Below are 22,973 nucleotides of genomic sequence, written 5' to 3' on the forward strand. Positions count from 1 at the left end.
TGCTGGCGACGATTTTGGTCTGATCAGACCCTTGCACTATGGTTCTGATGACGATGGCAAACTCAGCTTGGCTACAGGATGCGTGAAGCAACTTCTAGGGCCTAGAAGGGGCGGCTGTAAGGAGGCCTAAAGGACCTGCTGTCCAAGCTGGTTCACCTCCACAGAAAGGAATTGGAGGGACCCCATTATGTCCCAGACAAGTTGGTCATGGTGGCCCATGAGAGCACCTTGCGAGGCGAGGCGAGGCTGTGATTTTATGTTGTATGACAAAAACACTTCTCAATTGTTTATAATTCATATGATTTATATGTATATCCCAAGTCTTTACACAGTACAACAGCTTCTGATAATGAAAAACTGGTGCTAACAATTAGGAAAAGGCACAAAGTTGTCTCAGGTATAGAACAAAATTCTGATATGGAAAAATGGAATAACCCATATGTGGATCGCAAACATTTCGATCAGGACGGTTGTCAAGCAACTGCTCAGTGAATGAATTGGCATTGCAATCAAGGTTTTTGTATTCAGTTTTGTTTGAATTTTAGAACTTGTGTTTAATGAGAAGAAAAAAGCTTCTCTGTAAAAGCCGTGTAGTATCTGGCATTTAGTGCTGTGTGTAAGAATGGGAATCACTGCCCCACATGAGTACAATTAGGTAAGCTTTGTTTATAGCAAAGTCATGTATCAGTCGCAGGCAGCAGCTTTTCACAGGTCGCTCTATAATATTATTCCGTAGACTTGCAATGCTTAATTTGAGTCAGTCTTAATTCAAAAGTATCTCCGACATCTGTGTTTGAAGCTGCTGCTTCTTGCTTAGCATTTAAAAATATCATTGAAGGGAAGGGGACGTCTTGTGAGTCTGTCTTCTTGGCGTTAACTGTGTTGATTTCATTTGACATGCCGTGTTTTTGCTAGCTAGATTTTAAAACAGTACTGTGACGTAAAGCAGTGGAGCTCAACTGCTCAACCATCACTTCCAAGATCTGTAAAGTGAAATATTTTCACTGGGTCACAGCTCGGCCCTGTGGGTGACAATGTGTAGTAAAACCTCCATCCGTCCTGTTAACTGTTAAGGTTCTTGTACAGGAAGTCTTGACTAAGTCACTTTCCAACTAAATCAGCAATTATTCATTTTGTGATACAGCCAGAAGAAACAGGTTTGGTTTTGATTATTTCACATATTTCTATAAAATGCTGATCTGATGCATTTCTTCACCTCTATTTTAACTGAAGTACTTTGGATCATCTCTGTGTCTGAAAGATGTTTAAAGTTACTGTATGCTTTAACCTTTTCTCTACTCTCCCACATATTTCCATTCATGTATCATCATGTTCATATATATCGTAAAAGGATCTTTATTATTTTGCTTATTTGCTTCACTTTTTGTGAATTTATTTGGACTTAAACCATAACACACGTATTTGTGTGTTTGTAGTGAGTGACTCACTAGATAAATGTACATGATTTATTTGGAAGACCAGTTGAAGGCCTTTTGTTAGACATAGTACACCTAAACAGTAGTTCAATTTGTGTGTGTGTGTGTGTGTTTAGGTGTCTGATGGGAGTCTGACGGTGCTGTCCATCACCAGGGAGGACCGTGGGGCCTACACGTGTCGGGCCTTCAGCCCCCAGGGAGAGGTCATTCACACCACACGGCTGCTGGTACAAGGTACGCATATGTGTCCATGTTGGGTATTCTTACATGTTCTCAAGGCACACACGTCTTTGGAAAAAAAACATTTCTCTTGGGAAGATACAATGGCAGTGGTTTAACTTCAAAATGAAAAACCATACTGTGTTAGAAAACCAAGCATCATCATGTAAACATCACGCCACTGGACCTGCGCTGTCCTCCCGTAAAATGCACAGCTAGATCCGTAATGAGCAAGATGTGGACTCAACAGTCACTGACTGCTTGAGATCTTGTCTCATCCATTCTACTTCCCTGTGACCGGACATCAAACAGCCGGGAGCAGGCTGGGTGGTGGAGCACCTGAGTTAGCTTAGCTTCCATCTTGGCTCTCCTTACTGCGGCAGTTCAGTAGCATTTAGACAGAAGGATTCTGCACCTGCTCCGATATTGAGTCTATCAAAGGCCATGGTTGCTCCAGCAATAAACACGGAATAAATCCTAAATCAGACAAAGAAAGTCAATCAGTCAAATTTCCAGCCAAGCGTGCTATCACTTTGAAGTTGTTATACGTAGGAACACAACCGGCTGAGCAGACTTTAGCGTATGATGCAGTAAAGGCTGTGCTGTCTGCCATTTTAACCGGTATAAAATTCCCTCACGGTATGAATCTTTCACATACCGTCATACCGGTATCACTAGCTGTTGCTCTAGAACTTGTCCAGACACATTGAGCAGATAAAGCATTGTCTGCAATGGGCAACATCTTGCACACATTGGTGATCAACGTAATGCTTTTTTTTACCTGACATGTAAAAGTAAACACAGTATTAAATGTGTGTCTGTGAGGCAACCTTTGATTTGCCTCAAACATGCTGTTCCAGGTCATCTCATTTAGAGATTGCTGCCCCAGATCCACACAGCTGAGAGGTCATGACGTCATATCAACTGAGGGGGAATTGCTGGATTTCATTGATTCAACATTTCCCCTGTTAATTCCGAAGATTATTATTATGAAAATTAAACAAAGTAACAAAAAACATGCTCTTTTCATAACAACAGTGCCAGTTAGAGACCAGAGAAAGGACTAAGCAAGGCGGGACTTTGAGACCTTTAAGGTGGCTGTCGGCCATATGATGCGCTGCCAAACCAGAGAATTATGCTGAATGACTTCTACTTGTAGTTCTTTCACTGTGCTGTTTGACCTTCACTGTGCAGAATGAAGAGCAGAGTTTGTTTCTCGTCCGTTACTAAGAAAAATAATTATATTGACACATCCTACATTACTGTATATTAGTGGTTCCCAAACTGTAGGGGGCGCGGCTTCATCACAAACCTTAACACAGCCACGACGGTAAAAAACAAAAATAAAAATAAAAAACAGAAACTAGATGAGGACTTGACATGCGCTGTGTTGGAACCACGTCCTCCACACGGCTCAGGTTACAAGCGGACAAGCGCAGGAAAGAGAAAGAGGGAGAGCAGAAAAAGACACGATACAAACAAAAAATAAGACATTAGAAAGAAAAACATTTTTTAAGGATATATTATAATTCAATTATTTCAAAATAAAGAAAGAGATATTTTACTTTGTTCGGGAGTGTTAGGGTTGCTTACACTATGCATACATAGAGAGGAATATAGAAGGTCATAACCATTGCAAGTATGTGAATCTTTAAAAAAAGGACAATACAATGCTGTTTATTAGCCCGGCGTAAATGTTCAAGGTTCATTGATTGTCATTATACAACTGTAAAATGAAATGCATGTTAACTTTAAGCTACAATAAGCAACAACAAACTATTAGTAGTATAGCGGATGACTTAAGGAGAGATGCAGTCTAAGAAAACAAGCTGCTCTTTGGTCAAGATTTGCATGTGTGAATGGAGAAGTATCTGTGTCTTTGCATGTCGGCCGTCGGTCGCTCTCATTCGTCAGGGAACAGACGGCAAACAAGTTAACAGAGGTCGCCTATTTGCTTTTGCCACTGAGCATCAAAAGCACTGCAGAGCTAGAGCACTTGTTTGACCCCGTCCTGTATAATTTACGGGGGAGACGGATTAATAGAGGCCCTCCTGGAAAGCCACTGAGCAGCAGATCAGCTAAGAGACTACAGTGCCAACAAATCTCCAGCACTCAGCTGGTTCCAAATAGGGCGGGTTGGCACAGACACACACACATACACACATGCAAACGCACACGCTCAAACACCAATGACACAGTCATCCAACGCGGCTCTATTCCTGCTTGTCCTGCTGAGGGCCTGGCAGATGGAAATGCTGTGGCTGTTAAAGGATCAGGCCGTGGGCTACAGATCAGCATTAACATATGGGACTGGCAGTTTATAGTTGCAACAGTGGCTAAACACAGCTGTATGTGTTTATCTGTGGTTGTGTGTGCTGGGTTTTTCCTATTGTGGACAAGTTATTAACCAATTGGGGAATACAAGGATAACTGCTGGTGTGTGCGTGTGTGTGTACATCGGTCGCCAGGAGAAAGTGTTGAAAGGTTATTGTAAACCAGCCTCTCATGAACGCTGCCTCACAGCTGAGTGTTTATGCAAGCTGCTCGTATTTATGTCTGACAGCCGGTGTAATATTCATTGGCTTTGAGGGGTTTCCCCTGACAGGAACGCCAGAGAGAAACATGACGACAAGGTCCGGCTCTGTGTCTACTCTTCCTGAAGGTTGTTTGTATCGTGTCTTGGAACTATGTGAACATACAAAGCGAAGCACACTTTCTAAAATAACTTTTTAGAAATTTGCTATAGCAAGTCATTTGTCATTACACATATTTAGCAATTATACAATAACATAAAACTTTTTTAAAACTGATATTCAGTAGGAATAATTGAATGTTGACCTTTGAAGCCACACTATGCTGTAAAGTAAACATTTGTTCTCATTTGTTCTCATTTGTTCTCTCAACAGTTGAATTGCATGAATTAAAAAGTCCAAAGATTCATTATAGATAATCAACTGGTTTTATTTCTTGAAAGATACCCTGTAGTAAGATTATAGATTGTATTATTTAGAGGAATCTTTTGGTTATTTTATAGAATGAAGTTGTTATTATTATTATCTAATAAATGGTAGAGTTGACAGGAAAAGAAAGACATACTAAGAAAGGTGTTTGAAATGAAGCTCTGGTTTGTTGTCAGTTGGGTTGAGTGTGATCAATATATATAGTATAGTTTTGGCTGAAATGATGCATTGACGAGACGTATTAAAGCGTCTCTAGTAAAACCATACCTGTAATTGATCCTTTTTGTACCCAGATCAAGAAAAACATTTTTTTTTGTCTTTGCCACAGCCAATCGTGGCAAGCCTTGATTGACTTAATACAATATTTGATTGGGAACAGCAGCCACACAGTCCTGAGGTGGCGGAGTCGAGAGTGCAAATTTACAAAATTGGTGCCGTGGAACCTTGTTTAAAAGTATGACTCTACTACACAGCTGTGGTGTCTGTTGAAGATAAATGCGCTGGCGGCATTTTACCTAACTAATGCTTCCACATGTTTCAAACATCTGTATACAAGCAGTGGACATAGTCATTGTGACGTCCCCCATTGGTTTGTGGAATGCTCTTCTATAGCCTGACAATTTCGCCATGTTAGGTTACATCCAGCGTTTTTTGTTCACAGCTACTGAACGCAACTTACCATATTTAGAATGTGCTAGGGACCTAGAACAGTATACCCCCAAAAATGTATCAACGGAAGACCTCAACAGGTATCAGTTTAAGTGATTTTTCATTTTGAGTAGAACTAGAAAAATATTAGCAGTGTAGGGATCCGAGCCCCGGGAGAAAAAACACATAGAGGGCGAAAAAGGAAAGAGAGGGTATGAAGTTTTGGACCAATGAAGTTGTGAGGGGTGCGGCCTAATAGATAAAGACAAATAACTTCAAAAGTACTTGGCTTCTCTTCACCAAATCTTCAGCATATGTTCTCATTGAGTCCCCGAACAACCCTTTTTTCAGAATATTTATACCCTAGGGAGCGCTTCAGTTAATTGCTGAATATTTGCACTTTTCGGCAAGGTACTTTCCTAACTCTGGCCAAATGTTCTTTTTCAGGATGCTAGTGTCTCAAAGTGTTACCGTGAACTGATTTTCAAAAAAATATAGTGCCACCTATGGGCAAAGGGAAATAAAAACGTTTTACACTGACATGTAAAGAGGCTCAAACTCTGAATGATTTGACAATGGGACAGAACTGAACCCTTACGTGTTTCTGCGGGAGCAGGTACCTTTTACGTACACCGGTACACTGTGCAACAGTAGTTGAGACTCTGCTCAGCAACCTGAGATAGGAACGGAAAAAACAATATTATATTATACAGGTAATATCAATATAACCAATCATAACAACAGCAGTGGTCCTCAAGCACCACGGCAACGAGAGCAACCACGATCCAGGTGCAATCATGGCCCATGGCAACCTGCTAGACAACAGGTTCACCAAAATCATTATAATGTACACTTTACACCTATGGCTAGAACAACTTCTGCTAACAACATCGGCTTCTTCTTGGCATTGACTGCAGGCAACTTTTGGAAATAATTACAAAACAAATTCCACAGTGTCTCACCCTATGAGTTACTATGTGTGGTTTAATATGCTTCAAAACTGTATTTAAAAATAGATAGCTGATATAACAATGCTAAACAAATCCACATATGGTCATCACGGCATGCAATTTGCAGCACTTCCGGATTGTGTCAAATTCTCTTACTCAAACAGCTGCTTATGTCAGGCCCTGTTCAGAGGATTATCCTCCCTCATACCCAGTCTTACACCTTCTGTATGATCATCTGTTACTGTAAATGTAATGTTCTCCTTGCACCCTCGCATCCCATTTCAAGAGATGGGGCGCTCTGTTAGGACTATCAAACTGCATCAAGGCAATCCCTCTTTTATTTTTCTGTCCTAGCACGCTGCTCCGATGTCGTTGGCAGCGTACCGGTTGTCATATTTTCTGTTTACCAGTGGACTGACAAACACGTAGCCAAAAAAGTAATTCCTCTGGTGTATCTGGCAGCGCTTATAAATAAGCCTCACAAACAAGCAAGATAATTTGTGGATAAGAATATGTCCATGCGAAAGCCAAATTAAATAAAAAAACACTCTGAACATTCAGCTGTCTTTGAATGTCAGTATTTCTTTACCTTCTTTAACTTCTATCCTGTTCTTTTCACTGACTTAACGTTAAGGTGCTCTTGTAGCAGCAAGGTTCAGACCCTTGAAACCCCACAGCACCACAGCCGTTTCATCAATCTTTTCATCGCCAATTGTCTCCTCAGCCTGTGGATTTAGGCCTTGGTGGCCCTACTCTTTTGGACCCTTGCAAATAATCTTTTGAGCGTGGGCTCCCATGTGTCTTTGTCCTTTTTCAGGTACTACTCATCCAGGCCAATTGAAGTGATCTTTTACTTGATACTTGGTCCAGCTGAGTCTACCTGTCCTTCTCCCCACCCATTTCTTAGCTTTACCTGCACATATGCAAATTCTGCATCATGACTTTTTAAGCAAATGCGAATTTTCCTGTTGCCTAGAAATTTGCATTCAATTGTGATCTTTCACACAAAACGTCTCAGTGTGCCTTAGCGGTACTGATGTGTAGTGTTACCTATTTTGGGTAGCAATGCCATACTCGCTCACACTCTAAAGCGAGGCTCTTAAATAAATCCAACAACCAAAGTGTGTTGTAAGAAGCTGAAAGTAGTCAAAGTAGAATAGGTTGACCAAACTAAGCACGCTTATGGATGCATTATGTTAGGGGATTATTGGAGATTCAATGTCAGAAGGTAAATATATACAGTAACATTCAAAAGTTTGGAACCCTTCTTATTCAATTCAATGAGAAAGTGTGCCCAAACCTTTGACTGATACTGTATGCATGCATGCAAGGAAGAGTATCCATCTGGCACACCGAGGATCACTTAATACATTTCTCATAATCCTTTCCTAAGTGCAGGATGAGTATGTGATATGGCTCAGGGGTCCGCCACAGAGGAGATGCACCGGTGTTATTCCCATGGGTGTCTTCACAGCATGTGCAAATGGCCATAAATACCCCACTACAGTCCTCGCCAGCTGTTAACAAATGACAGTGTTGTGTCTGCAGTGGGTGGTACGTGGCAGAATAGGAGGTTCTCACTGAGGGAAGTTGTATCAGTGTCACGTCCTAGTGGATGCTGTGCTGTGCCGTGTTCCCTCTATGGACGCTGCAGTTAGTTTCTTGTGGCTTATGTTTCATGTTTTAACATAGCTCTGGTTGAAGAATAAATGGTGCACTTGTTTTGTTGTACACTGAGAATTTTACATTTTAAATTGAAGTATAACTCAGGTTTGAATTTTGAAATTAGTAGTTTGAATTTTGACTAAAAGGTGACACCCCTGTTGACTTATATTTCAAGTCTGTATGTGTGTCCTTTGCATATCTGAAGAACTGATCATCTTCTTCACATTGGCACGGGCTGGGGTTCCAACTACGCGCAGCGGTGATGTTGGTGCCATTTGGACTCGCAACATGTTCACAAATACGTTTTTGACAAACAAGCAAGTTGTCAAGAAAGCAGTTCGCAATAGCACTATTATCAAGCATTCTTATTGAAGGGAGACTGAATCAGGTGTATAGTGTTTATTTTCATCTGAAATATAGTTTTTCTCAATATTGTCGGCCATATTTCTTGTTTTGTATATGTGAAACAAAATCTGGACTGGATATAAGAATATAAGAATGGACGTCATCCATTGGTTTTGGGACTGCCATCAGAAAGAATTAGTGGGATTTTCTCCTGGACTTCTATACAACCAGACTTCTTTTTGCAATTGATTGTATCTCAATTTCCTTTGGCAAGAAATCTACTGTACTTAGATTTATCAAGACAACCTCTGTGTTTCTTTTCTCCTCCAGGCCCTCCATTCATTATATCACCACCTGAGAACATCACAGTGAACATCTCGCAAGATGCCTTCTTCACCTGCCAGGCGGAGGCCTATCCTCGCAACCTGACCTACACCTGGTTCTGGGAGGAGGACAACGTCTTCTTCAAGAAGTAAAGTTATGATCGGTTTCCTTGTTGACTCCCACATCACTCACAATCTGTCCCTACTGTTCACCTCCGTCATTCCTGTCCCGGGTTATGATGGGGCTTTTGTGCTGGATATTCACTGTAGGTTAAGGATCTACGTTTCATTTAGTTTTTAAAAAATCAAGCAAAGTGATAGCAGTTATTTAGCTTGAGAAAACTTTTAATCACTTTGAATAACTTTCACATTTGACCTCTCACAAGTACAGAATTAATCTGTAAAGTAATTTCCCCCTCATGTTGCAGTACAATGGTTGAATGTAAGGACATTTACTGAATCAGAGTAGTGAAGAGCAATGCTACGTTTTACTTCTAGTAAATGAAGTAAATTATTTTTGTAATAAAAAGAAAGAAGAAAATGTACCAATTATCTTGTTCTCTTGAAATGTCCGTCAGTTGGCACATCTCCCTCCATTGTCACTTTACTGGTGTAAACGATTTGAAGCGGTTCAGTCAGATGTACAATGCAGGGCGACGCATTTTCTTGCACTTTTGTGATCACATCCCTGTGGCTGTAAAGCTCTGGTTTCATAATAATGATATTCTGCAAGCAGCTTGTGTCATGGTTCTCAGCAAGATGGTTGCTTTCAGAGGAACTGTAATTCTATTGTGTACAAAGGTACACACTGTGAATGCATTCCCCTTGTTTGTTATTTATTGTTCAATATCCCAAACTCTTAAGAATAACTATATTCACAGTTGTGAGCCTGAAGGATTTATTGAAACCAATACTTTGCGGGTTGCACATATTTCCAACTTTAAAAGTCCCTCTAATCCGCAGCTCGAAGGCTTTGTGTTGGAACTCAAGAAGGGGATCACTGAAATTGTGGTTCATGCTTGACTCATCCAAAAAGCCATTTTTCAAGATGCTTGAATATTGTGGGGTGTTTGTGTGTGTCCGTTTCTGCAGAACTAAACTAAAGTCACACTTGTTTTCTGAAACTACTGAAATAAAAAAAAAATGATTAATTTATACATGCTTAGGAGGTGCCAGCGGCGGACTTTGGTTTGAGACCAACAACAAGTCTAGGATAAAGTAGCATTTTCAAGTAAAACTTATTATCATGACAGTAACTCCAGAAACTACCTCATTTTGCATTTTTACCCATCCAACTCCAAAAAGAAACTGGATCAAACACAAATGCATCATTTCAGCTGGTGTTTCTTAAATGAAGGTGACGGTTTGGTGACGAGCCACTTGCAGTAGCCAAGGCAACAGATATTTGGCATTCAGTTGCTTTGCTCCCTTCTCTCACTTATTCTAAATTAGACTGGAAGAGTACAAAATTGGTCACGATTGCAACTTTTCAAAGGCCTGCATATTACAAATACCATTTCAGAGAGAAGCATGAGGGAAAATCCAGTACTTCTTGGCAAAGGAAGTCAATTATCATATCAAGTCAGTCTTCAGTCATTAAAAATGATACTGCCATGAGAAGCAGCCTGCACCAATGCCCTGTGTGGGTCACTGTGGCAGGGGTTGTTCAAATAGACGATCGGATTAAAGGTTTGAATGCCTTTGTCCCATTTTATGATGGAAAATGTGATTTTGTGTTGTAGTGGCTATATAAGTGTGACTTATGGAGTGAATGAAGGGCTAAAAGACCAACAAATATGAATTGAAGCAGAATATTCTATTGAATAAAAATATGCTGGGAATTTTGGAAACAATGAAGCTGGACTATTGCACGGTCGCTTTCTGATATCATTCAGAAATGAAACTTCAAGCTTCAAACTATTTGGGACTGAATTAGGTTGTAACATTAAAGGTAAGGTTGTTGTTCAGAGGACAGATAGCTTTTAAATACAAAGGTATTTTGAATAAAATGTTCACACGCTTTTATAAATGGTGACCACGCTATTTTAAATGCATGGCTCGTAAAATATTTAATTTCTCTCACAACAGCATATTGAACTAATTCACCAGATGAGCCGTTACAATTAATTACTCAGCATCGGCTGTGCAGTGTCAGTGTCTGTTACCTGGATTTTAATTCTTCACATGATGTAAAATAAATGCTATTCAGATCCAAACTTAAATGTCTGTATGTTTGTGATTTTCACAGTGACCTAAAGCGCAGAGTCAGTATTCTCATCGACGGTTCCCTCATCATTGCCCAAGTCAAGCCGGAGGATGCTGGGAAATACACCTGTGCTCCAAGCAACAGCCTGGGCCAACCACCGACTGCCTCTGCCTACATAACAGTGCAATGTGAGTGTCTTTTACTCTGCTTCTGCTGCATGTGCTAAACGCTGATTGTGTCCTTATTGGTAGCAACGGTCCGTCCCTCTTCTCTTTGTCCTTTCTCGGCATTTGGGTCAAAGCCACAGTACTATTAATACCCAAATAAAAAACGCTAATCATGCTGGAGGGTCACTGGAAAGGAGCATGGCCCAACATGTCCACCGCAAGTTGACGGATAACTTCAAGCCCCTGAAAACTTGAGTGAAATTTTCAACATTGAATGTAGAAAAAATCTATTTTAACAAGTAAATTATGTATTTTCCTTAAAAGAAAGAATCAATTTTACAATCTCATTTTATTTTGAGAAACCTTGACCTTAGTTATAAATGATTAAACAAAGTTTAAAACTTCTAAGTATTATTTCATGTCAGGCTTCACAGGGGGGAAAAAAGACAATGGAAAAGTGATCCACAATGAAAATGACTTGTGGATGAGCATTTCACATCGTGCTTCATCAGACTCCTAAACACTCTGTAAACAGCCACTGACTCAAATAAGATGTCAAAGTCAATATTCCTGAATACATAATTGCACACAGTAAAATGGAAGGCACACGGAAATGTGTATTCAGTAAAACCCGTTGGGCAGAACATAAACTAAACACTATGTTGATGATTTCTATTCTCAACCGTTTTATCATTACAATTAATAATAACAACAGCCCTGCTCATTCTTTTTTAGATGTTTTATTGCATGTATGGGTTTTAAACAATAGTTTTATGGAGTCTTTCTGTACGATTGCCTTTATACAATATGTATTTCAGTTCGTGTTAAAAACAAATTAACCCACATGATGCATTAAGTTCAACATTAAAAGATAGATGTGAGTTCAGTGCTCCTGAAAAGTTAATCCACGTCTGTGTGTCAGCGGCAGACCAAACTGTCTGACTGAGAGTAGAGGGCACCGTATACTGCGCTGTTTTATTTTTGATGGATTAATAAACTTTACCCTGCCCCCTACTGTGGAGAATAAACATATGCCTGCATTGGAACAAGTCTGTGGGATTTGAAGAACTTCCTGTGGAGATTATCCTCCAATAAGCGCTCCAAAGGGGGAATAAAAAACACAAGCTTCCTTTGATCCCTAAAGGGAGAGTGGCTTATAGTGTGTGTATATATATATATACATTTGATAATATTGGAAATAAAAAAAAAATGTTGTAATGTATGGGACAAGTTCCAACGCTCTAAAAATGTACCCCAAAAAACACCAAACTTTACAAATTGATATGCCGGTGATGCCCGATGGAATGATTTAAACAATGTTTAAATCATGACTTCTTTGACACATTTTAACTTTCAAGTTCAACTCTTCAAGTTCAAAAATCAAACGCTCATCAAAGCCAGGCGTGACAAGAGTGAATACATCTATTTGTCTTCTGTGTTGTTCTTTTTCACAGAAGAAATACTCTAACCCCTCTAGTTGTGGTCTGTCCATCAGACACTATTGGATTACTTGAACCTGGATCTTAAGTCATCAAGCGATTCTCGTGTGACCTCGTGAAATTACGAAAATCGGCAATAAGTGAATTTTTGATCTAAAGAGCTCTTAAATACAGACCAGGCTCCCATTAGGAACCATCGGCGGTATACGTATCTCCTTCTCCAGCAGAACTCTGCTCATACGTGTAAAACCTCTTCATCCACATCAGCCCCCGTCTAATTCGTCTTCAGGGAGTTTCCCATGTTGAGGTGGAAGCCACAATACATTTGAAATGTTCAGATTCAGCGTTATTGGCTACCGTAGACTTCAATAATTATCCAGCACATTATCCCTCTCTAGCTAACAGGTTATTAATGCGGAGGAACATAGTGATCTGCTAGCTGGGTCAAGAATACACCTCAAGAGTATGATGTTTGACGACTATTGTCAGACCCAGTTTCAGCCAAAGGCTTGTCCATAAATGGAGGTTTCTGGCAAGCTGCTGGCGTGTCCAATACGACACTGCTGTCGGGCTGCATGTCCTACCTCCTCTTCACTGTGGAATGGATGTGGACACTCCAACCAGTCTCCAGGCCAACTCTGCTCCACCTCTCCGCCAACAAACACCCATTTGCTCTCTCAAATCCACTCTTCTCTTTTATCATGTTTGCTATCTGCCTCTCCCTCCTACTCCCTCTCCCTCTCCTCTGCCTCTTACTATCCGCGTTTGGCATCTGTCTGTATGTGCACATTTATATATATTTATATATATATATATATTTATATATATATATATGTATATATATATATATATATATATATATATATATATATATATATATATATATATATATATATATATTCACATGCACATCTCTATATCTCTCCCCCCTCTCCCCCTGCCTTCATCATGGTTAGCCGCCTCCATGTTCACCCCGCCCGTAAAATACCCTCCCAGTCCCACAGTCACTGTGAGCTCCATAATTGTGGGGAATTTGTCCCTTTGGAAAAGCATCTGGCTCCTGCCAGGAGGCAGGCAGGTAGAGGCAGGACGAGCGTTGACATTTTTAGGCCCCGTCGACCAGTCACCGGCCACCGGCAGTAGTCAAGGCAACAGACATTTTGCATTCCTTCGCTCCTGCCTCTTTTGATGGCTGTATATTAGACCGTGGAGTTTGTGTGTGTGTGTGTGTGTGACAAACAGAGGCGGGTAACACTGGTCGTGAGAGGGAGGGGGAAGTGAGAAGGGGGATTACATCATTGCTATAAGACCAGGGACTTTTCTCCCTGCAGACTGCAGACTGCTCTTCATCCTATTCTCTCCCTACCCTATTTTGTTATGCATTTTCTCTTCTCTCCCTGCTTCATTTCTGTCGAGGTCTCTCTCTCTCTCTCCCACAGTCTCCATCTTTCTGAAACGCTTGCCGGTGAATAACTTCCCTCAAAGCATCTTGCAGTATAGGGAAAGTGGCGTATCGTGACCCGTAGCGCCGGCTGAGGGCTATATTTAGAAACTTGGCGGATATTCTTGTCTGGTGCCGGCGGTGTCTTTGTTGCAGAGCGCCGGCGTGGGGGCTGTTATGGTTAAGGCAGCTGTGGAACAAAGTTGTTCTGCGGTCAACTGATCCACCGCCGTGTTTCACTCCCTCCATCCCTCCTCATCAAGGCATACTGTCATTTGCTTGCTCTCTCATCGCCTCTCATCCTTGTAATGCTGGATGAACCGCTTGTTTTCACAGCGGCTTCATCGCTCTCAACCAGCAACTCATCTTCCTCTCTCCTCCAGTGGATCCTCTCCACCTTACGTCATCTAGTCACATCCCTCCCTCCCTCTCTCTCTCTCTCTCTCTCACCCGCACACCTGTCCTCTTTCCCACGATGCTACTCAGCCTCACTCACACGCCCCTCATATCGCTCACCCCTCCTCCTCTTCCTTCTCCTGCTCCTCCCCACTCACATCATTTCTGCTCCTCATCACTCGCTGCGTACTTTGAAGCTCTCCTCCTTGACCTCATTCAGCCAAGCTGTTCTCTCCCCTCTTCTGAATTTAGGATTTAGAAATGAGAAGCTTTAACACCCCCCCCTCCCTGGTCATTTTCCTCCTGTTAGCCCCTTTCCTCCGCCAGATGGACTCCCTTTTTTTCTTGTGTGTGCCCTGTTTCGCCCAAAGGGTATTTGGCTCAACCATATCAAATCCCAATTATTTAAGACTCAAAGTACAGAGGGGGAAACTTGAAAGGACGGCCACTAATGTCGAGCAAATAAAGAAATGTAATTCATTACAATTGCTTAAACGCTCATGTAATTGGACTGATTGAGAAGAGGCTGGTCAGGTGTTTTGGTTAGATTGGTTAGATAGTAGTTAATAGTGAATAGCACAACAGGAGAAACACAGATATTATTCCTATCAGATGACATAATTGTTGAAGTTGGGAGAGTAGACCGTCAGTCGCGGCGCATCGTCAGATATCTTCAGTATGAGAACATTACATTGAATTAAACAGTAAATCTCAATTTAATTGAAGCTTTTGTGTTACATCGGTCCTACATTACGACCTACCCAGTCACATGGTTTTTAGAATTTGAGTTGAAAGTTTCATCACAACCTTTCGATTGAAGAGCTGTAGTTCTCCATTTTCTACTCCACCCTTTGCCAATTGTCATCCGGTTACTTAGAGGCAGGTTATCTTCTTCAAAAACATTTTTTATATTTTTGTTGAAATTGTCCAGATCCTGCCCGTGTGGTAAACATGCCATCCGTCATCTACGTCGCCATTGGTCTGCCTGGCTTTATCCGCTGTCCCATAGATGCCAACCCCCCTGTAACTCTGGTTAAGTGGAAGAAAGATGGCCTCCCTCTCCGGATTGATAAGGTGAGCCAGTGCCGCATGGTGTTCCGCTCACTTGAGCGCGCCTCAAACACGTGCGGCATTTCCTTATTCAAAGCTCCAAGGGAGCGACAGGGGATTCCATTTCACTTATTTGATTTCAGTGCTCCTCCAGCTCTTATTTGAAATGATCACAACAAAACATGAACTTACCCGTCCTTGACTTATGCATCCACAGTACCCTGGTTGGAGCCAAAGGGACGATGGGAGCATCCGTGTGGCAGAGGTGACGGAGGACTCTCTGGGCACCTACACCTGCATGCCTTACAATGCCCTGGGTTCCATGGGATGGTCCCCTCCTGCTCCCCTGGTGCTAAAGGTACGTCCACAGTCCTGTCGCCAGTGCATTTAGATGCATCACGAGACCGACACCTTTGTTTTTTACTTACCTGCTTTGTCTGTTTCCCCCCCCCGGGGCAGGACCCTCCCAAATTCTCAGTGGTTCCTGGTGGGGAGTACAGGCAGGAGGCTGGCAGAGAACTGGTCATCCCCTGTGAGGCGGAGGGAGACCCCTTTCCCAACATCACATGGAGGAAGGTGCGACTGCCTCCACACTCTACACCACACCTGCATGTGTGTTAACGACTTTGTGTTGTTTGAAGTCACATTATGTCATTGTTTTTTTTTTAATTCACATTTTAATGATGTGTATAAAATATGCAATCAAGAGAACATTAGATTAGATTCTCTCAATCGTTGGCTTGATTGTGAAGCATGTTGATTTGCTATTGTTTAGGCCTCCGCCCTTCTGTGAAATGTTGTAATCAAATGTGATATTTAAATCAATGTTATTGTTGCAAATGTAAAATTGTAGATTGATACCTCAAACTGTCCCTGCTGTATCTTTTAACCGTTTCTTGCTGTCTCTCCATCTCTCTCTCTCTCTCCCTTCCGTCTCGATGGTTCTGTGTTTCTCCGGCTGGGTTGGACGGCAGGTAGGGAAGCCCAGCAAAAGCAAGCACAATGTTCTGCCCCGAGGCAGCCTGCAGTTCAAGTCACTCACAAAGGAGGACCACGGGGAGTGGGAGTGTGTCGCCACCAACGTTGCCACGAGCATCACTGCCAGCACGCACGTCCAAGTCATAGGTAACTCGACATGGAAAAGCCTGTGAAGAAAGCTAGATGTATTACTTGTGCAATCATGGACTGTTCACTGTATTGAACTGGCTTCTGGTTTCCTGTTTCTTTGGCCCACTACAGGAATGAAAAATGTATATTGAGAATTGGGTTTAGATAAATTATTCAAAGCACTTATTCACACAGGTCAAAAGTAGAAAAAAAGTAATTTGAGGTTTTTGTAAATTAAATGATAAACCTAGTCCAGCTTACAGTAAATCCATTTGACATCTAAAATGAATGTAGTGTGTCACAGCGAGGCTCCGCAGTGACTAATGTGCCCTTTTCAAGCACCTCTCTAACCACCCTCCCTTCAGGCACAAGCCCCCACGCCCCCACCAACATCCACGTGGCGGTGTCCTCCACCTGGGCCAACGTGTCCTGGGAGGTGGGATACGACGGAGGCTTCCAGCAGACATTCTCAGTCTGGTATGGCCATGTGTGAGTCATCCCAGCATGCTTTGCTTCCTGCTTTTTCTTCTTCCGATACTTCCTCTGTTGTTTCTGAAAACGTCTTTTCCCAGGGTTGTGTTCAGAGCAGTTGAGAGAACGTAGTGATGAAAACACACAGGGGATCCAGACGTGTGAGTGACTTTCAGCTCTGATCTTGGAAGAACACATAAAATAGTTGCAACTAAACTGAACATGACTCAACATTCTCTGTCCTGCTGCTGCTGCTGCTTCGCTGCTGCTTCACTGGGAAAAATGGCCTGGGTCAAAATATTCATTTATTCAATGACTTCCAGCGATACCAATGCATTCAAGTAAAGCTCCCTTTAAAGCTCCTTGGAAGAAGGAGAGTGGACACAAACCTATTGGCGTTCAATCCATGAGACATTTCTTTTCTGCATTGTCAGTGGGAGCTGTAGGTTGATTTAATACTAACATACTCCTCCACCACAGTGCTGACTCAGTGGAACGAATGCGGTTATTGACATTATTATTGGCGTATTTAATATACAGTATATTACAATTGTGATAGCAGAAACTGCTGCTAGTAATACGTGCTGAGGACTGTGTGAAAATGCTTTGTGTTATCTCAGTCATTATTTCACCGATAGGCCTGTGCAGTTCTGACAGGCTCACCAGATGAGATAATATTATTATCAGACTGCTTCATTGGGCTTCACTTGCTGTATGCAAGTCTGTTCCTTAAGCTTCCCAAACATCATGCAGGACACCAAAAAACAGTAAATAGTACCCCTTTGTTTAAATTGGGACGTCCTGAACCAATCCACAGCCTCAACTATAAAGAGCCCAACTCCTGTCATGCTTTATTAAAACAGAGAGGGAACCGCAGAGCAGCACACATATAGAGAAAAGCAGATAGCAGCTTTAATTAATGATATTCATACTGACAGCAAACATCAGTGAATGATGCGAGCTGAGCAGCTTTTGGATGCATCCATCTCAGGGACATTTCTCAGGTTGTTCTTCTGAAACTGCCTTTGGTTTAAGTGCATTTAAACTTATGCGTGTTGAAAACCTTTCTGCCAAAAAAAACAAATGCACACTGACTCTGTTGAATATTACTATGTAAAACTCTGCAGTGGACTATTCCAAGTATTCCTTGACATTAAAACCTGCAACATTTAATACAAAAGCACTCAGCTGTCAAGCATATCTAAACTGGATTTGCATTACTAATTTTAATTAAGGCTCAGAGTGTGTTGTGCAGCTGTTTCAAAGAGGGACAAAAACCTCAATAACCCGTGGGTTATTTGTACCCGTAGGTAGACTTGGTCTGCAGTAGAAGGCAAAGCATCCATCTCGACACACATTACAATCCACACAGACTAAGACGAAAAAAAGTACCCAAGGCTGCAAATCCGGACTGTGTCTGGTCTTATTGTCCTGAAGCCGAGTAACAATAACAAAGTCATCTGCATACTTCAATTTGCTCATTTTTTCATACCTGCTCTGACACATATTAGTGTAGTGGATGAATAATAGTGGTGAAAGCACACATCCTCGTGGGGGAGCCAGTGGAGGAGCAAAGGCGGGTATACTCTAATGAGCCTGAATGTGAAAGTGGAAGGGGAACCAAATCGGATTGTCTTATTTCACACAAGCACTGAAAAGTGCTGAGTTACTCATGAAATGTCACCTTTAATTCATACATTAAATTCTAATATGCGTATTTCACAGCACTAAAGTAGCTATGTTGGTCAGAAAGACCGTCTCAGAAGGTGATAGCATGGAGGTTTGAGAGATAGGGTGTTGCATGTGTGGGGTGTTGTGCTTTATCTGTTGATCGGGTGCAGCTGAGTGTATGCATGAGCAAAACGCAAAGCTAAGCGCAGCATGGGCTATACTACCATCACGTGAAGGTCGCATTGTGAAAAATAGATGATGTTGCATTAATGACAGAACTTGACCTGTTGCAAAAGTGAAGGTACATAACAAGTTACATGACAAAATACTTACCCTGGTACACTTGTTTTTATCAGCATCATCAAGTCGACTTTTACCATCTGTATGAAAGTGATCGTGTTTCAAAATCTCTCCTGTCCCTCCGCTGACCTCCTGTGATCCCTGGCTCCTGTCCAGGCTGAAGAGGGAGCGTTTAGGTCCACACGACTGGCTTTCCATACCCGTGTCCGGAGGCCACGACTGGATGGTGGTGCCCAGCTTGGAGCCAGAGACAACATACCAGTTCAGCATCCTAGCCCAAAACAAGCTCGGCACAGGCCCTTTCAGCGAGGTTGTCACCGTCAACACACCAGGTCAGTGGTCTCCCTGCTGCCCGACTGAGACTAAAGGGCTCCTGCAAAGCAATGGCTTTGCTTGGTCAAGTAAATCTTCCTTGAAACAAAACGTTTCTTATCTTTTTGTCAAAAATGTAAATGTCCTGAATCACCAAGGATCCCAAAGATTTTTTCTCATTTTCAATCCAAGGGGACATATTAGGGAACTATAGGTCCTCTACGCGTTAATAATAATCCTTTATGGTATATTGACCAAAGTATGTGTTAGACATTTCATTCAGACCACAAAGAACCATATCAACACGTGGTAAAAGGGCATAAAATGTTGTCTTTAAAGAATTGTTCTCGACAGAAGTAGGATCAATGTGCATTGATTGTCTTGTGTGCATGAATGATTCAGCTGATAATGAACCAGATGAATCTAAACAGAAAATGATCTTTTTTTAAATCGTTGAGAGGCGAAACTATGACAGCGTCTCAGAGCTGGACGGACACACATTTGCATATGACTGTATTCGTCTTATATTGTCAACATTAGACTCCTAATCGCTCAAAATAAAAGGTGCATGAAAACGGAATCCATATTTTCAGTTTTTACATGCAAACACCTGGTTGCCACTTTTAAAAGTCAAACCGGAAAAAAGCGATAGGACAATAAGTGATGTTTCTTCTAACCAGCTGTGACTAAAAAGTGCAGACAGAGGACAGATGCAGGAATCTATTCACCAGATAACGACATGACACTGCCCTGTTATTGTTGTGACAACATGCAACTAATATTCAGTTAGGGTGCTTTTAAGACTAAATTTTTACTGGTTAAAAAGATATTATCAAAGCACAATAAAAAAGGTTAAAGTAGGCTGTGGCTGAATCATTCATTATAACCGTTTCTCCTGGCAGAGATAAAATGGACCTTTATTAAGTATAAATGAAGCTGTCACAGACTATTACTTAAAGATAAGTGACGTGCTGAAAATTGGGGTTACCGTTCATCACTTTTTGTGTCGGCCATCGAGCAGAGACCAAGACGATAAGCATTCAGCTCAGAGGCTGCTGCTTTTTCTTTCCCTCTAAAAAATATATTTTCAAGTTACTAGCAGGAAAACCTCTGTTAAAAATCAATGGTTATTTTTATTGAGGCAAAAGAAAAAACAAGCGGTACCTCACATGTTGGATACAATCTATAGTGTTTGAGTACTGAATGAATAAATGAGGAGTTGAACTAGAAGTCATGTGAAGTAATGTTCTGATACAGTGTCAAAGTGTAAACTTCTCACTGAATATGTAACTGAGTGACTCACACACACACATTCCCAACCCGCATGTGCTCTTCCAGTATTTCCCATAAGTACCCCCGAACCATTGGTGCTGCTTACCCCACCACGGTGCCTCACAGCCAATCGCACCCAGCAGGGAGTCCTGCTCACCTGGATCCTGCCTGCCAATCATACAGCACCAATCCAGCATTACGTCATGGAGTTCCGCCTGGGGGAGCGATGGGAGGTCTTGGACGACAGCATTCCTGCTGGGGAGACGGACTTGCTCGCCCGAGACTTGATCCAGGTAAAAGACAGTGGTCAGACAGCATCTGACCAGTTCCACACTGGAGAAGTATCAGAGAAGAGGTGCAGGGTAAAATATGCCAGTTTGCACACAGGTGCATGTTCCCATTGACTTCTATACAATCAGACTTACCACTACCACATTTTGCCACCAGAGGAGTCGCCCCCTGTTGGCCATTAAAAACATGCAGCTTTAAGACACTTCTTCACTGGCTTCACTTTGACAGACCTGAATGTTGTCCCTTGACTTACACCTGGAATATATGCGGTCAGATCAGTCTCAATAATTGCAATTAAGAACAGAAAGAAAACTTGATCTAAGAGCTTACCTGCACAAATTACATTGAGGCTAACATGTTCAGAGTTCAGGTAAACTTGATTAATTTGCAATATCTGCCATTTCTGGTTATTATATGTTACGTCTAACGCCCAGAGCACACACGCATGCTTTTAATTCTGCAGGTCTCCTACTAGCTTGCACCGAGCGAGAAGATGGACTAGCAACCGAAACGATGCACCTTTTACTAACTCTTTTTTTGAGGTCATTTCAACAGGGAGGGAAATGCCCTGTTTGGCCGTTTAGGACTCAACTACTGAGACACCCTCACATTACTAATGAAACACTACGTTCACCATTGAAACGCTCACACACACACACTACTGAAACACTCATACATACTTTATAAACCTATGCACGTGCATATATAAAACTTTATACATACTCGTCTGAAACACTTACACATACATATGAGAAGCACACACGCTTACATATATACCTTTGTGTCATATACACACACATATGAAATCCTTACATGAATACAAGTTAAACATTTATGTGTATTTATGTGAAACACTCAAGCATGCACATATGAAAAGGTTGTATGTGTATATATTGTTGAACACGTATACATTTATAACTGAATCTCTTGCATGCGATTGCAAAGAAAATACATATGCAAGTCTTTCACATATATTTGTTTAAATGTTTCAAATGTGTATGTATACGTTTTTCAGTTATATGTATGTATGCTCTTACTTGAAGATGTGCAAGCGTTTTACATCACATTAATTTATACAAGTCATGTCAGTAGCGGCACGGTGGCGTGGTGGTTAGCACTGTCGCCTCACAGCAAGAAGGTCCTGGGTTTGACTTTCTGTGTGGAGTCTGCATGTTCTCCCCGTGTCTGCTTGGGTTCTCTCCGGGTTCTCCGGCTTCCTCCCACAGTCCAAAGACATGCTCTGGGGATCAGGTTGATTGGTGACTCTAAATTGCCCGTAGGGGTGTGAGTGTGAGGTTGTATGTCTCTGTGTTAGCCCTGCGATTGGCTGGCGACCAATACGAGGTGTACCCTGTCCCTTGCCCGAAGTTGGCTTAGACTCTAGCCCTGTGTGCAGGATAAGTGGTTTGTAGATGGATGGATGGATTTCAGTAGTCACCATAAGAGCTTTTCACTAGTGTGTATGCATGAAGGCAGGTAGAAAGGTTGAAGGCAGATCTGAGTGCAGGTTTTGAAGTGCCAATCTTATGCGCTTCCTCACTATGGACTTGTGGACCTGTGGAACGTCAACAGTCGTAGCCCAAGTACTGTTCCAATTTTGCAGAGAACGGTCATAATGCCCATTTTACCAAGAACAAATATCCCATATATACATATACTCTCTGTATGTATATACATATACATAACTCATAAACTTACTTCTTATAAACATCATCATTAGTGCTTAACCTCATAGTATTTCATATATATGATACTGTGATACTGTGTGTAAGGCAAGACTGTAATATTTCGAACAGTGTGAAGCACTAATATATTCAGTACACGAGTACACAATATTTCTGTTCGAAGTTGGTTCTGCCCGGTTCCTGGAGTACAACAGACGATTATGAATTAGTGTAACTTTTAATGACATAACTATGCACCATAAAAGTGATGGTTCACAATTATTGAAATTACAAAAGCCCGGCTAAATTTAAATGTCAATGTCGACATCACATCAAGAGTGGAATTTTGTTTTGTTTCTAGAAAGCTCAAGAAGTCGTACAATTGATTTCATTAGCTGATCAGAATTTATTTAGTAAAAGACTATAAGTGAACTATTGATGCATCCACAAAGCCTGTGTGACTCATCCGGCTGGTCTCCCTGTCACCTCTCTGCTCCTAGGAGGCGTGGTACGAGTTCCGCGTCATGGCCGTCATGGACGACACCATCAGCGAGCCCAGCAACGTAGTAGGAGTGTCCAGCACAGGTGAGAGGGGGCCGAGCCGCTGCCTTGATGAAACTCGAAAGGAGCTTCCTCAAAG

General features: G+C 41.7%; 1 protein-coding gene across 5 annotated transcripts in view; it reads left to right on the top strand.

The window, feature by feature from the left end:
* LOC120822335 (protein turtle homolog B-like) overlaps positions 1 to 22,973 on the top strand; it is a 79,419-nt gene that overhangs the window by 35,963 nt on the left and 20,483 nt on the right. For 3 of the 5 annotated variants that reach the window (XM_078106510.1, XM_078106512.1, XM_078106513.1), the window contains exons 5-15: positions 1,553 to 1,670; positions 8,554 to 8,695; positions 10,795 to 10,940; positions 15,127 to 15,269; positions 15,463 to 15,603; positions 15,705 to 15,821; positions 16,220 to 16,370; positions 16,718 to 16,841; positions 18,951 to 19,126; positions 20,445 to 20,671; positions 22,834 to 22,918. In XM_078106510.1, coding sequence (XP_077962636.1) covers positions 1,553 to 1,670; positions 8,554 to 8,695; positions 10,795 to 10,940; positions 15,127 to 15,269; positions 15,463 to 15,603; positions 15,705 to 15,821; positions 16,220 to 16,370; positions 16,718 to 16,841; positions 18,951 to 19,126; positions 20,445 to 20,671; positions 22,834 to 22,918 — 1,570 coding nt within the window. The remainder of the gene's footprint in view (positions 1 to 1,552; positions 1,671 to 8,553; positions 8,696 to 10,794; positions 10,941 to 15,126; positions 15,270 to 15,462; positions 15,604 to 15,704; positions 15,822 to 16,219; positions 16,371 to 16,717; positions 16,842 to 18,950; positions 19,127 to 20,444; positions 20,672 to 22,833; positions 22,919 to 22,973) is intronic. The other 2 variants (XM_078106511.1, XM_040181928.2) reach the window with 1 other exon arrangement.

This window comes from Gasterosteus aculeatus, chromosome 7 (genome assembly GCF_964276395.1).
Source record: "Gasterosteus aculeatus chromosome 7, fGasAcu3.hap1.1, whole genome shotgun sequence".
Lineage (NCBI taxonomy): Eukaryota > Metazoa > Chordata > Actinopteri > Perciformes > Gasterosteidae > Gasterosteus > Gasterosteus aculeatus.